General features: G+C 38.2%; 1 protein-coding gene across 2 annotated transcripts; it reads right to left on the bottom strand.

Annotated features, from left to right (window-relative positions):
• Positions 1–1,492: 1,492 nt before the first annotated feature.
• On the bottom strand, positions 1,493–13,295 carry dnajb5 (DnaJ heat shock protein family (Hsp40) member B5). 2 transcript variants are annotated; one of them, XM_077561480.1, is made up of 5 exons: positions 13,232–13,277; positions 12,839–12,968; positions 11,402–11,654; positions 8,718–9,379; positions 1,493–2,042 (listed from the first exon to the last, which is right to left on the bottom strand). In XM_077561480.1, the coding sequence occupies exons 3-5, from the start codon at positions 11,610–11,612 to the stop codon at positions 1,809–1,811; spliced, it is 1,107 nt and encodes a 368-aa protein (XP_077417606.1). In that variant the 5' UTR covers positions 11,613–11,654; positions 12,839–12,968; positions 13,232–13,277; the 3' UTR covers positions 1,493–1,808. The 2 variants fall into 2 exon arrangements, with proteins under 2 accessions (XP_077417606.1, XP_077417605.1); XM_077561479.1 differs by having other exon boundaries at positions 12,839–13,295.
• Positions 13,296–14,628: the final 1,333 nt, after the last annotated feature.

Below are 14,628 nucleotides of genomic sequence, written 5' to 3'. Positions count from 1 at the left end.
TAGACACCAAGTTATGTTGTTGGCACTGTTCATAAAGCACCAAATATGGTCATCAAATGACGAAAACAAGTGAAACAAAACAAGCAATCAAGATGGCTTCCCAGAGGAGTCGCTATGACGGTGTTTATTATCCAGCTTTATTCAGTCGCACTTGAATTCCTCCGGGAAGTCCAACCTGTGCTGAATTGCACTTAACAAGATCAACGAGTCCGCATGAGGAGTTCTGATGTTGTTGCGTACAATACAGTAACAATAAGTAGACGGCTTTTAAGGTTGCTTGCTTACAGTTGCTCACCTGGTGTGCATTTTACACGGCTGGTCGGGTGTTACATTGTTATTTGTGTTTGTGTGATACAACACCTGGCTAAGGCACATAAACAGTGAGCCTGGCTATGTGGTCCAAATGGAAAGCACCGATTTTCTGTGCAGGTTCTCAGCTTATACTGCTGTTCCAGTATATGATTGTCATTCCCTGTTAATATTCCAATTCCAGTTGATGATTTTTTTTTGTTTTGTTGTGATATTGCAATACAAAGCTTAAGACAACTGATAGTGAGGGAGACAGATCATATGGCAAATGCTGGGCTGCTGGTACATTATGGTCAAGGAAGAAATAAAAGGCAGGAAGAAATAAGATATACAGTAGACACGGATCACAAAATGGCGCATAGAAAACCAGATTGTTTGGAAAACAGTTCAGAAGATTTTGAAGTAAAAAACTATTGAATAAAACTGACCTGTGAGATATTTTAATACACTGTACTGTATTTCCTCAAATAGCAACCATGGATATTTACTCAACTGTAGATTTTATAAAGAATTTATTAGAGGTAAGGTTTTTTTTGGTCGAGATTTATTTTTCAAATTCTATTATTTATTTGGTGAACATAATGATAATGAATTAGTACACATGGGTCAAAATGAATATATCAAGATTTGCTAGCGCTGTTGATTTAGCACAGACGTCTGCGATGCAACATAGCCACCAATTATTTGAGGCATGGTTCTTATATAAACTAATTGAGGAAGTACAGTAAAGCCATACAGTATTATATTTCCCTTGTTGCTCAATAAAGTAGGCAATTTGTTACAAATACCTTTTGGTAGAATACAGTATAATTCTAAACCACTGTAAACTACACCAACAATAATAAAAATTGTGTTTCTGACAACCAACCAACATTTCTTGATGATAATCTGTTATATGTGACCTCACTAGTCTAATTAATATTACATTTGTGGAATATGAGTTATGAAGCAAAATCCAGCCGTTTTGATCCATCTCAGGGGGCGGCCATTTTGCCTCTTGCTGTCGACTGAAGATGACATCACAATTGCTCAGGGCTAAGGCAACAACCAATCACAGCTCACCCGTTTTCTGAAGCTGAGCTGTGATTGGTTGTTACCTTAGTCCTGAGCAACTGTAATGTCATTTTTACTTGACAATAAGTGGCAAAATGGCCGCCTTCTGATATGGATAAAAACTGCTGGATTTTGCTGCTTAACTCATATTCCACTGACGTAATATGAACCAGAATACCGTATTAGATTAGATTGTCAAAAAAATAAAAAATTGGGGGTTAACTTCCCCATTAAAACTTTTGCCAAGGCAGAATTTTCATTACAGCTCTTGTACTGGATCTCATTAGATTGTGCAAGTGTACCCAATAAACTATCAGATGAGCGTGTACATAATTCCAGAACCGGCCACCTGTGACTCCAAGAGAGTATCTGTAAAAACGCCTGCAAGGACTAACATGGATCATGAGAGAGTTCATATTGGAGAAGCTCCACACCCGTCTTCCTTCTTACGACGGAGGAAGATGGAGTCTGATGATCTCTTTGGACTGCGGCGGGATCCTGTCGGGAAAACGCACCGAGAACTCCACGACGAGGTCACCGCGTTGCGAGGGGTTCTTGGGGAAGGGCAGGCCCTCCCCTCGGAGTCGCTTGACCGTCCCGGGTTTGATGATGTCGTGACAGGGCAGGGAGATGAGCCGCTTTTCCAACGTGGGGATGCTGACTGTGCAGCCGCACAACGCCTGCGGGGTAAAGAATAGATCGGGATGAATACTCTTGGAAGGAATGAAATTACAAAATCGCAAGGATATTGATGACTTCATGCTTCTAAGAACTATATAAAAAAGTTGACCTTTCTTCAGTATCTGATACTGAGTAAGCATGTGTGATTTTTTTCAAGGATCAACAATGTGAGGTTCCAAGAAAAACACAACATGTAGTGGAAAAGTTTTTTTTTTTTTCCTTGTGGAGTGTGTGTGTGTATCCTTGCTTGCAGAGCTACACATTGCACAGAGACTAATTTTAGCAACCTTCTCATAGCCAGCGCTAATGAAGAGAGGCAGGAATCGGCTGAGCTCGTAAATAGTTGGAGGGCTTGTCACACGGTCTGGCAGGACGCGCACACGCACGCAAAGCTTCGCCCCCTTATCACAATGCCTGATAAATTCAAGTATTGAGTTCGACTGAAAAGTTGTTTATCAGGACTTGACACATTTCTTTAGTGAGCATCCCTCATCATGAGTAAAAAGCATAGCGTACATATATTTTCCAGGAACGACTAACAAATTACTCTTCAAACATCGAAAAACAAAAAATACTTGTACTTGAAGGTGACATAAATATTTCAAAGAGTTTCACCTTACACCATTAAAGGCAGTTGCAGGAAACTGCCTACAGGTTGCAGCAGTGAGAAATAATTGTCAAGACTTAAATAAACAGAACATACTTCTCGAGCCTAACAGAAAATTGGTTAATGTAAAAGTCCGACTTCCTGCCGATGTCACTTCCTTTGTAGCTCGCGTCATAATTTGACAACAACCACTGTAGCGGCAGATATTGTGACGTATTTCTTACTGAAGAGTGTATTAAAAACTTCGCAGCCAAAAAAAAGAAAACCTTCTCTAGCCTGGAAATCCAGACTCATTAGCGGCTTTGCCGGAGAGTGAGTCTGGTCAACCGTCCTATCAGTCGCATTTCTGAGGCGGGGCAAACCTGAGCGAACAGACAGTGGAATGAACCAATGAGCGAAGAGCGGACGTGATGTCAGAAAAGAGAGTCGTTGAAGTCTTTTTTTCTTTTCCCTGCGGAGACGGAGTGTTATCTAGCCTCAATAACAATATGTAAAAACAAACAAACATGGATTGTAACGCAGTATGCATTCAAGCTTAAAGAGGAAGTCACACCATTGTGTAATTGCAGGCTCCAAATTTAATCTTAATATTTATGAATAATGTACATTAAGTAATGTTGAGTTTTGCTATTACAATATTAATAATATATATATTTTTTTACATTGCATTAAATATATATTTGCTGAAAAGACTGTATTTGATATATTTTTAAACAAGTGAAATCCAGAAAAGAACAGTTATTTATGTAAATCAAAAAGGTTGCCTTTATTTATTTATTTATTTAAACATCACTGTTAAAAACCAGATGTCAACTATATGCTAATTAAGCAGGATTGTTGCCATCTGCTGAATGTAACTATTAAAGTAACTTGTAATCTAACAGTTACTTTTAAATTAATCAGTAGAGTAACTGAGTTACTTTTTCAAGATAACACAGTTAATCCATTTTAGAATGGATAATAATGTATGAACTTGAATGCTCTACCTCATTGGCTAAAAAGACAAAATACCCCTGTAATTTGGCTAATTAAAAAACTAAATGCCGAAAACGTGATTAGCGACTAGTCGACTTCAAGACTTACACATTGAGTATTAAACTTGACGAGACTGGGTGCCATTTTTTTTTTAGCACTTCTCACAGTCTTGGTCACCCCAGATTTAAACCCAGAGCTTTTCCACTGAAAGCAGTTTCATTAGGGGGAAGGGGGGGGGGGGGGTGTATAACATCAGCTTTTAAATTAAAAATGAAAAAAAAAAAGTTTAATGTTAGTTCAAGTTTACATCTAAAGGATGTTTCCATCTAAGGCAACCAGATATTGACGTAATATTATGATGTAATAGTGATTTTCTCCATACTGACACTTGCTTAAGCACTAAGTTAAACCAGTTGCTGTCATTACACTCACACAATGTCGTTCTACTTAAAGGGGATTTCAATGTCTCGTCTGGTGGGAATTTTAACCACCAGGTTCAGACTTGGGAACTTGCGCGGAGGTTCAGGCCGCGGACTTTTCCGACATGACATCAGATGCTTTTTATCCACAGTGCTGCAGTATAATGAGTCAGTGATTGTGATGGACAGTACTGGCTTAACCTTTTGCAATGTGCAGATTGCTACTATGACACAATGCCAGTGCTAGTACACGATATGGATAAAAGAACTGAGACACACCTCTTAATCAAAAGGTATTTTTCATACATGAACACCCTTTATCATTCATTAGTCTTGACTAGATTCAGTACTGATTAAGTATTCACTTTTGAAGTTCATACTTGAACATCCAAATCAGTGCGTTTTTGCTTACTCTCAGTTGCTTTTTCTGTAATTACAAGCAGACATGTTTGAAACACAGCAGTCACACTACCCTGATTTGCATCTCTGTCTGTCTCAATCTATGTGAAAAACTGATGCCAGAGTACACGGCGTGGGGAATTTCAATTGTGTGTTTCACTTGCATATCTCAGAATGCTGGAGACGAGGCTGCTGTCACATTGACTGGCAGCACCAAATGAGGCTGGACAGGCCATTAGGTTCACCTGCGCCATCTAATGAGATCCAGTGGAAATGTTTTGTTTGCTAATAAAACATGCTGACTTTTGATTGAGGTTTATTATTGTGTTTGTAGATCGCTGTTGTTCTATTATATCACAGAGTTGTTTGTAATCAGGGTTGGGGAATCCACAAAATAGAAACCCTAAAAATTGGCTTTAGGTACATCTAGTCAACGATCAGGTAAACGAGTTCATCACCTGTTGAGTAGAAGCACCTATGGCTAAATAAACTAATTCAGGGTACTATTTTCATTGTTTATTTTTTTATTCTTTGTTTTCATATTTCTGTCATTTGTAATTCTTTATTATTGATGCTTTTGTAATTCTATTATTGATCGATACTTTTACTTTTGTGATGTTTTTTTTATTTTTTATTGAAGGATACATACACAATGTTCCTTCTGGCGATCTACCTATGTTATTTTGATACTATGTTTGATATGTCCGTTTATTATAATATTTTTGACAGTTATATACGTACGAATTAAAAACATTGTGACCGGATGTATCAAATATGACACAAATCAAAAAAGTCTTATGTGGAAGTTGATAAAATGTTTTTTGTTTGTTTGTTTGTTTAAAAGGACCAATAAATACTCTATTTACATAGAATCAAAATTTTCTTTCATATATTTCATAGTTCAGGCTTTATTATCTAATTTTTATCCATCTCAGGGGGCGGCCATTTTGCCACTTACTGTCGACTTAACATCAATGTTGCTCAGGTCTCAGATCCAACCAACCAATCACAGCGCAGCTTCAGAAAACAGCTGAGCTGTGATTGGTCATTGCCTGAGCTCTAAGCAACTGTGATGTCCTCTTCAGTTGACAGCAAATGGCAAAATGGCCGCCCCCTGAGATGGATAAAAACGGCTGGATTTTGCTGCATTACTCATATTCCACAAATGTAATATTAATCAGAATGTCATGTTTAGACTAGTGAGGTCACAATATAACATATTATTGTCAAGAAATGTTTAAGGTTGACTTCCACTTTAAAGTGTCCAGTAGCATCATGTACACAATGATGAATGTTATTTCTGTAAAATGTGCTGTAGGCAATTATCCAACACCACTTAATTGATTAAAAAATGATGTATTTAAGTACAAATAATGAAACTTTATTTAACTATCTATACCAGCCATGTACAGGTAGAATAATTCAATTCTTTATCACTAAATGGCAAAACATACTGTACATAAACTTATTTAAAAACCTGCATTTACTTTTTGTGACAATTATTTTTTTGCTGGCCTGTAAAATATAAAAACACTGCTTTAAGAACCTTCCTTATCACATTCCATCCCATATTAGTGCTGAGCATCTGGTGCTTGTGTTGTACATGACAGCATTTCGCATCACATTCTCAAGGAAGGAATTAAGAGCGTCTCTTTGCTTTGGACGCTGAATCATTCGACCCACTTCCCTAATATTCCCCCGTTACAGCTCCCATCCTCCAATCCCACATCCCCCAAATCCCTTCTTGAGCTTCCTACGTGGCTGCTGTAGGAGCTGAACATTTCGGCTGTGAGATGTGTGCAGTCTAGTAATTACCATCTAAACACACACTCACACACGTGTTCTCGTTGTAGGACACAAGGTGAGTCTGAACTCTTTGTAAAAGGGAAACTGCATAATATTATCTTGACTTGAGTCCAAATAACTACTTTGGCATCTTTGAGAACATCTTCTACTTAGTGCCGGAAAGCGCCAGCGCCATTTGAAAGACATAACTTGCGTCAGAAGCCGAAGTCGTGATGCACTCGTGGGCGCAGTTAATTAAATGTGCTGCTTGTCACAGTAATTGTAGACAAGTGCACACCACGGTCCGTCGTTTGACTACTGAACGTGTTTGCGGATACACAAACATAGAGGCTGCCTGCATGCATGTTGACATCGGCCACGTGCATCTTCCTGCTTTGAGTTGATTTGTATTTGTATATTATTTTTAACCGTTTATTGAACATAGAAAAATAATACAAAGATCAGTCAGTCCAATTTACACGACTCACATAAAATAAATATATAAAATAAAAATAGAGAAAAATAAAAGAAAAACATTTAATTATCTCCAAGAGGCATTTAAAAATAATAATTCAGCATGGATGTTAATTATCAAATGACATTTCTTATTTGTTACAAATTTAAGAGACTTAAAGTAATTTTCCATTCCAATCAGAAACAATTTGAATAAAGGTTTCCATTTTAAAAAATTACACTTATGGATATAGAATTTTCCCATTAAAAGTTAACCAAAGTTGACAATTTTTTGTTCTTAGATTCAAAAAGGGTAATAATGTTTTTACTTTCCAATATAATCTTGTTTTTCGATCCACACATAAAATAATGTTCAACATCCTTCCAAAAAGCAGCACTAATGGGGCAATCAAAACATAAATGTGTTACACTTTCCGGTACAACTTTACAAAAAGAACATTTGTCATCAATATTTACGAAACGTGAAACATGTATGTTTGTTAGGTAAATATTATGTAATATTTTAAAATGTAGTTCTCTAACTTTATTTGTAATGAAGAACTTAAAAGGAACAAGCAATACTTTAATCCAACTAATATTCCTAAACTGAGTATTCCCCCAAAAATTCCCACGCGGCATAATTTTTTAACCTTGTATAGAAATTATTTGATGTGTTTATTAGTATATTTGTTGCTTTAAATGTCCATACCAATTGTATAAAGAATATTGCTCACTGGTTGATCATTTTGGTTATTATAACCTTTCATTAATTCTATTATTCCACTAGGGATGGAATTTATCACAAAATGAAATTCTTGATTTTTTTTTTTTAAAGTAAATGCCTTTTCCAGTAAAAATTCAGAATAACTGAGGAGTTATCAAATCCACCTTCCACTTTTGGTGCAGATAACAAGGTTTTCTTCAGATGATGGTGTTTGTTCTTCCATACAAAATGAACAAACATTTTATTAATGTTGTTGCTTATGGAGTCACTGACAACAAGAGAAAGCGCAGGGTATAAAAATCTAAAAACACTTTCTGCTTTGGTCAAAAGAACTCTTCCCAAAATCGACAAATCTCTTTGAAGCCATGAATTCAATATTGTTTTAGTTTTCAAGAGCACCAGTCACACAAGGACACCAAATTCACCACAATTCTGTGGACGAGGATCCCCTCAAGGTTGATTCAACACACACACACGCACGCACGCACGCACGCACGTGCTTTTTTTGATGACTAACCTCCGTCAGTTAGCATTTTTTTCAGATGCATGAAGCGTGATTTAGTTAAAAACGCTCGTTTCACGGCGTTGTGGGTGTGACCATAGGCGACTTGATTCATTGTCACACCTTCACTTCCTTCCTTCCTTCCTTGATATGGCAAAAGCAAAAATAAATAAATAAATAATGCAATAAAGATGACAATAATAATGCATTCAATGAAGTGATTTCTACAATGATTCAGATTCCTTTGTCATATTTATTGGTAAAAACGGTGACATCCACCACGCATGCAAAATCGGTCTTCCTGTTCACCATTCAAATTCACCAAAAATCACATTACACTACCTGTGCCAATATTTAGACGTGGTTCCAGCCGACGAAAAGTTTACTCTAGTCTTAGTACGCCAGAACGTCCACCATGCAGTCATCTGCCAAATTCCCAAACAGGCAAAACGAGACTTGCACCGGTATGAAAATCAAAAATCTTTTTCTTCCTCAAATATCACCTCTGAGGCTCCGACAAAAGCCAATCGGGTCTTCCCTGCATAACAATGACAAGTTTACCACCCTGCTTTCTCCAGCATCAACCTCATAAAAAGTCTTGCCTGCCTGTTGGACCTCTAATAAAATCTTCCATCATTCTGCTGTTTGCTGTCAGCTGCTAGCCAATGCTAGCTACTCCTCAGCTAACCGGACACATAGAAGAATGAGCGCTTATCCTTTCAGCATGAAATAAATACTCTCCTTTGACGTACTGCAGGATTAATAACTCAATCAGAAAAGCAAGAAATGTAATGAAAGTGAGTGACTTACCTCTTTGAGGCTGATCATGCAGTTATAAATGATATTGGAACCGTCCCTCCTGAAGTGGATGTGGCCCCTGTCTTTCAGCACAAAGGCAATGTCAGCAGGAATATTCTCAGGGGTCTGGTCGCCCTCCTTGGGGAATGTGATTTTGGTCCCCTCCTTCCAGCCCTTCTTGATCACAATGTTGAGAATCTTGTCCTCTGTCCTCAAGCTCCTCCCATCTGGGTTCAGCCTGCGGCGTGTGATCTTCATGCGCTTGGTGCAACCGTGGAAGATCTCCTCCAGTGAGACCTTCAGCTCGTGGACCACCGGGGGGTCCTGCTGCTTTCGAGTTCCCCCCTGGGAATCCGAAGGCCCGCCCCTCCTTCTGCGGCCCTCTCCTGGGAATCCGTTTTTCATCCCTCCCGCAAAGCCGAATTGCCTCCCGAAGTGAGCGAAGTGGTCGTCTTCCTCCGGGTCCGCGTCCTGCTCGGCGTCGTTTGCGTGGTCGTTGTGGAAGGAGAAACCGTTGGTGCGGCCGTGGCTGCGGTTGGCGCTGAAAAACATATCAAAGGGATTGGAGCCGCCGAAGAAGGAAGCGAAGGTGGCGTGGGGGTCTCCGTGGAAGGTGTAGTGATGCGTTGAGGTACCAGGTGCACCGGACGAACTGCTGTTTCCGGTCTTGAGACCTGTTACGATGTCATATAAAGTATAGGTCAGGGGTCGGCAAGCTTTACTGTCAAAAGAGCCATTTTAAGACAAATAAATAACAACAAATCTGTCTAGAGCCACTAAACATTTGAATATTGTGATGAATGAAACAGTGGTAGTGTTAGTCTTCCGTTTTTGGATATATTTGTGTGTGTGTGTGTGTGTGTGTACATTTTCAGACTTTGTTTTTCATATACTTTTAGAATTGCTCTTTTTGTCAAATTTCTTACATATTATGGTAGGGTTCTGCCTCCTTCCTTTTTTGGGGACATTTTTTCTTCTTTTTTTTTTGCTATCAATTTCCTGACATTTTTGGCAATTATGTACAATTTATTTAATTTTGGGAATTCCTTCTTGTTTTTCGACCTTTTATGGCTACTTTTTGAACGTTTTCTTTCCTGCCTTTTCGTAAATCAATTTTCTGTCTTTTTTTGTGGGGGGGGGATTTTGGGACATTTTATGATAATTTTCGGGATTTCTTCTTTTGTTTTTGGACATTTAATAGTTACTTTTGAAACATTTATTTTCTGGCCTTCTCTTAAATCAATTTTCAGATTTTTTTTTTATTGTTGCAATTTTGTGGACATTTTATGGCAATTTGAGCGATTTCTTCTCTTGTTCATGGACATTTGATAGTTACTTTTGAAACGTTTTCTTTTTTTGCCTTTTCTTAAATCAATTTTCTTTTGGATTTCATGGACATTTAATCGTTTTTCGACATTTTATGGTCACTTTTTGTACATTTTTAGGTAATAAAACTTTTTCATCTACCATTTGTTTTTTTCCCCCCCTGAAAACTTAAAAATATATCTAAATCATTCATTAATTTAATGAATATTTGATCTAAACATAAAGATAATTATGTAAAAAATATATAAATTTAAAACATGCCACAGGATGGGATTAAAGAGCCACATGTGGCTCCAGAGCCGCAGTTTGCAGACCCCTGCCATTGGTAAACTGACCTTAATGTAAAATGCCATTTATATGGTTTGCTACGCTGATTCCTACTGCCAGACAAGGGACATTGCCCAAAATAGATGAGCGTTTGTAAGCTTGTATACAATACCTGGCAACTCCATCCCTAAAGACACAAGTTATACACGCACACACACACACTAAGCCTGACACAAAACACCCACAGATGCAAACTCCAGCAGTCACTGCTATTCATATCTCATCTATCTTAGCCATGTATCTGTGAGCTTAGCGAGCGACACCCTCAAAAGTCCAGTGCTCGCGTCTAAGATGTTAAGTTGGTTCATGAGCTATTTCGATAACTACACTCACAGGTCACTAATGAGACTCAATACAAGAAGTGTGACATCTGCCTTGACAATGTGTTTATTATTGTGACTGTAGTTTGCTTAACCCTGGAGAACCCAAGAACCCTTTTCTTCTTTGGAAAATTATGAATTATACATTAAATGACTGCTATAAGTTCACTGAACACCAAAATATATGTTTTTTCAATTTTAACCCTTTTTTTGAACTAGCTCAGAGTTGCTAATTTATCAAAAAATATATATAAAACATACTCCTAGGCATTCTGCAACATGATATGAAATAGATTAACAAAAAAAACACAATTTTACCATCTGATGGTTTGCTGAGAAGATGGTTTTGTTTGGATTGATTTCCAGCTCAACAAAACAGCATGTCGCCAGCCATCTTGTCACCACCACTCTGGCTCATGTAAGTGCAATATTCATCCACTAGATGGCCCCATGCAGGGGTCAGAAGTGGCACTCTGGACTTTTGAAGTTAAATTTGTAAAAAAAAAAAGAAAGGTCTTTGTTATTTGAGTAGCAGAATTTATAGGGGCCAAATTTGACCCCGTGAGTTCTCCAGGGTAATTATCTTTGTCAAGGCAACATTTTGGGCACAGCTGTTATTATATCTCATTCGATTGTGCAAGTCTACCTGATGTTGTGCTAAATCCATCAGATTCATTTGGGCAGCCTGAAAGTTTTTCTCCACTACACGAACCCTTGGCTTACCTTCCTCTCCGAGCTGGTCATAGACGAGCCTCTTTTTGGGGTCGCTGAGCACCTCGTAGGCCTCGGCGATCTCTTTGAACTTCTCCTCGGCATTGGCCTCTGTGTTCTTGTCAGGGTGGAAGCGCAGGGCCATGCGCCGATAGGCCTTCTTGATCTCATCCTCGTTGGAGCCCTTGGGGATGCCCAGAATCTTGTAGTAGTCTTTCCCCATGGCTGCGCACACTTACGAGTCCTTCTTGCACTCACGCTGTGGCTGTGGAGATGCATGCACAATTGTCAGGGTCATATCTGTAAACCTATGTAAGAGGGAATCCAACGTGCTAGACTGGCAGCTCAGATTAGACATTAGTGCATACGGCACAAGAATTCATGAATTTGATTTGATGTGTGGATATTATTTTTTGATTAGCATCCATTTGTTTTCTATATGGATTTTCACTCGTTCACAAAAACACTTATACACTTATATATATATTTACTACAGGTTGTTGAGTTTCAGAGCTTTTCACATGTCATAGCTTCAAGGTCAAAGTTCATGGTAAATGAGCCTGCAGTCAGTGACTGACACTGCAAATTAATCTAAAAAAAATTATTAAGTTATAAACATTTTTTATTTGATGGTGTCCAAACTTGTTGGGCTAATTAAAGGTATGGATATAGTAGGCGCTCAAATGTGTCATTTTTGATAGTGATTGACCTTGACCTTCACGAGGTAGCACCTATGCCAAATAGGATTAGCAAGAGTGTGATAAATTAATTTGCAACACACTACTACACTATGATGAAATGACTAAGATTTTTTTTTTATGTCTATAAAGTGTCTGTGAATCACTAATTTTTTTTTTATATTGCTTACTTTTAAACATCTGATTTGCTGTATTTCAGATATTTTTTTTATTTTCTGCTCATATTTCTTTTCAAGGTGAATGAATGTGAGGATCTACTCGCTCAGTAAATGTGCAGCCACAGAGAGTTCGTTCAAGGACTCTCCTCCAAGTCAACAGAGTGGACAAAGAGAAGACATTAGCAGTGTTGCCATGGGGATAGAGATGCTGATTTATTGAAGTCAGGTGTAATGCACAGACTCGGAATCCCCATCACCTGCTTTGTCAAAGGGCTTCTCCCGACCTGCTCGGCATCCACAGCACATGAATGGTTGTTGTAAATAATAGCAAATATACACAATATATGACTGAATGGCAGCTATCGCCTCCAGCTTTAATGTCCACTGCAGTGGGCACAAACGGTAGCGACAATATAATAAGAACATGGTCGTTTGACTCGTTACAATAAAACATGAATTCTCTCTTTTTTTTTTCTTCCCCCAGTGGGAAACCCTGTAATGCCGCACTCGTTACTGTAAAATAGCTAATAATGCAGGATGGAAATATACACGATATGGCAATAAAATAAAAAGAGGATAGATGGAAGTCGTACCGAAAAAAATAGACGATCTTACGGGTGTTCACATCACCACGTTTCGGCTTCCCCGACTTCTCCTTGTGCTCCAGCCCGGTTCTGTGCTTCTCTTTTCCGGTGTGTGCTGTGCCCGAACCGCCGGTTCCGTCTCCAGTGACGTCAGGAGAGAAAATAACGTGTGAGCCGAGCAGAGTGGAAGACCTCGACACACACACACACACCCACGACACCGGCGATTTGTTTGAAAATAACTCTCTCACTCACTGTGTGATTAATCTGGAGTCAACCCCCACAGATAGCTACCTTTTCTGGACCAATTGAACTGCCCCTCAAAATAACACCACCAAGTCTTAAAAAAGCTGCTTAAATAATCAATTCTGTAGAATCAATGTCACTGAGTCATTTCCTTACCTTGTCTGCCTGTGAGACCAAATCCTGCTTCTGACTTGGTGTGAAAATGTGCTGTCAAGCTATGTATGAGCAAGCCCAGCCCTCAGGTTCTGCCCACGACCGGTGTGTGTATGTGTGTTTAAGGGGCATAAATCAGGATCCTATTTATAGATATATATAGATTATATAGAACAGCTCTCACATAGGCTATAGCAAAATGTCCATTTAATGTATCTAGTAGCCTGTGAGAGAGGGTTTCAGTATGAGGTTTGCAACAAAGTGCTGGTAATATAAAAATTAAAAAAACAGGAAGTGAGACATATCAGATTAGACCGATAGAATCGTCCTTAAGTGCCAAGAGGTAAACATTAATCATGTATTTAAACACATGTACAGTACAGTACAGTATATTGTGACGCAGATCAACAAGCAGCCCACTGTTTTTCTAAAAATGAGCTTCGAATGGAACACAAGGTGGAGGCTTGAGTCATTACTAGCGACTTTTAAGTGTTAAGTGCACAAGAAGGCGCTCTCAGCAGGGCAAACTGCCCTGGTGGGTCACTTTGAGAGAAGTGCAGGCTTGAGTCATCAGACCCATCTTCACCTGTTGGTCTGGCTGACACACACATGCGTAGTGTATACAATAGATTCGTGAGAGGCATTCTTTCACATTTCTGACAAATGACATTGGGTGTTTGGTGCCAAACCACAAATTCTGACTGAAAAACCAGCAACAACAAACACATTGAAACATAAAGAGATATCTTAGTAGTTTTGAAATCAGAAGTCAAGGATAATAGCTTCTTCAATTGCTGTTTAAATTACTTAAAAAAAGGATTTAAAAAAGTAGCAAAATTTAAATGTTATTATTATGAAATACAATTTACAATTTTGTTATATATTTTAGCAAGGATCATACAAGTTGACAGAAATGATTTGCTTTCATGGGCCACATAAAAGGATGTAAAACATAATGTTTAGAAAACAAACAGCATATTGTCGCTGCTATGTGAAAAACACTTATGTTCATTCACCCCCCCGCCCATTATTTTATTTTTATTTTTACGTTTTCGGGATGTATACATTCAGTTTCATCCCTTCGTGAAAAACACTTATGGTGTATCCATTTTTTTCTCCCCATTTTTTTTTTAATTTTAACGTTTTGGGATGTATGCATTTAGTTTAATCCCAAAAACGTAAAAATACAAATATGGGAAAAAAATTGGACATAAGTGTTTTTCACATAGCAGTGACGGTATATTTATTATATCAAATAATCATTATTATAAAAAAATATATATACAAATTATTTCTTGAAGTCTTGTAGTGTGTTAAAAACATTGTAGGGCGTAATATTTTGAGTTTCTAAGTATTAACTCATTCACTGCCATTGACGGCTATAGACGTCATAAATTCAT

Source organism: Vanacampus margaritifer, chromosome 3 (assembly GCF_051991255.1).
Source record: "Vanacampus margaritifer isolate UIUO_Vmar chromosome 3, RoL_Vmar_1.0, whole genome shotgun sequence".
NCBI classification, from domain to species: domain Eukaryota; kingdom Metazoa; phylum Chordata; class Actinopteri; order Syngnathiformes; family Syngnathidae; genus Vanacampus; species Vanacampus margaritifer.
The sequence above is the reverse complement of the archived record's forward strand: the minus strand, read 5'-3'. Positions and strand labels throughout refer to the sequence as shown.

Excerpts from the sequence above, each read along its gene's own strand:
- dnajb5 (XM_077561479.1), bottom strand. The coding sequence starts at position 11,612 with ATGGGGAAAGACTACTACAAGATTCTGGGCATCCCCAAGGGCTCCAAC. Across the intron at positions 9,380-11,401 it reads TGACCAGCTCGGAGAGGAAG|GTCTCAAGACCGGAAACAGC; the intron begins GTAAGCCAAGGG and ends ACATCGTAACAG. Across the intron at positions 2,043-8,717 it reads GCATGATCAGCCTCAAAGAG|GCGTTGTGCGGCTGCACAGT; the intron begins GTAAGTCACTCA and ends TTTACCCCGCAG.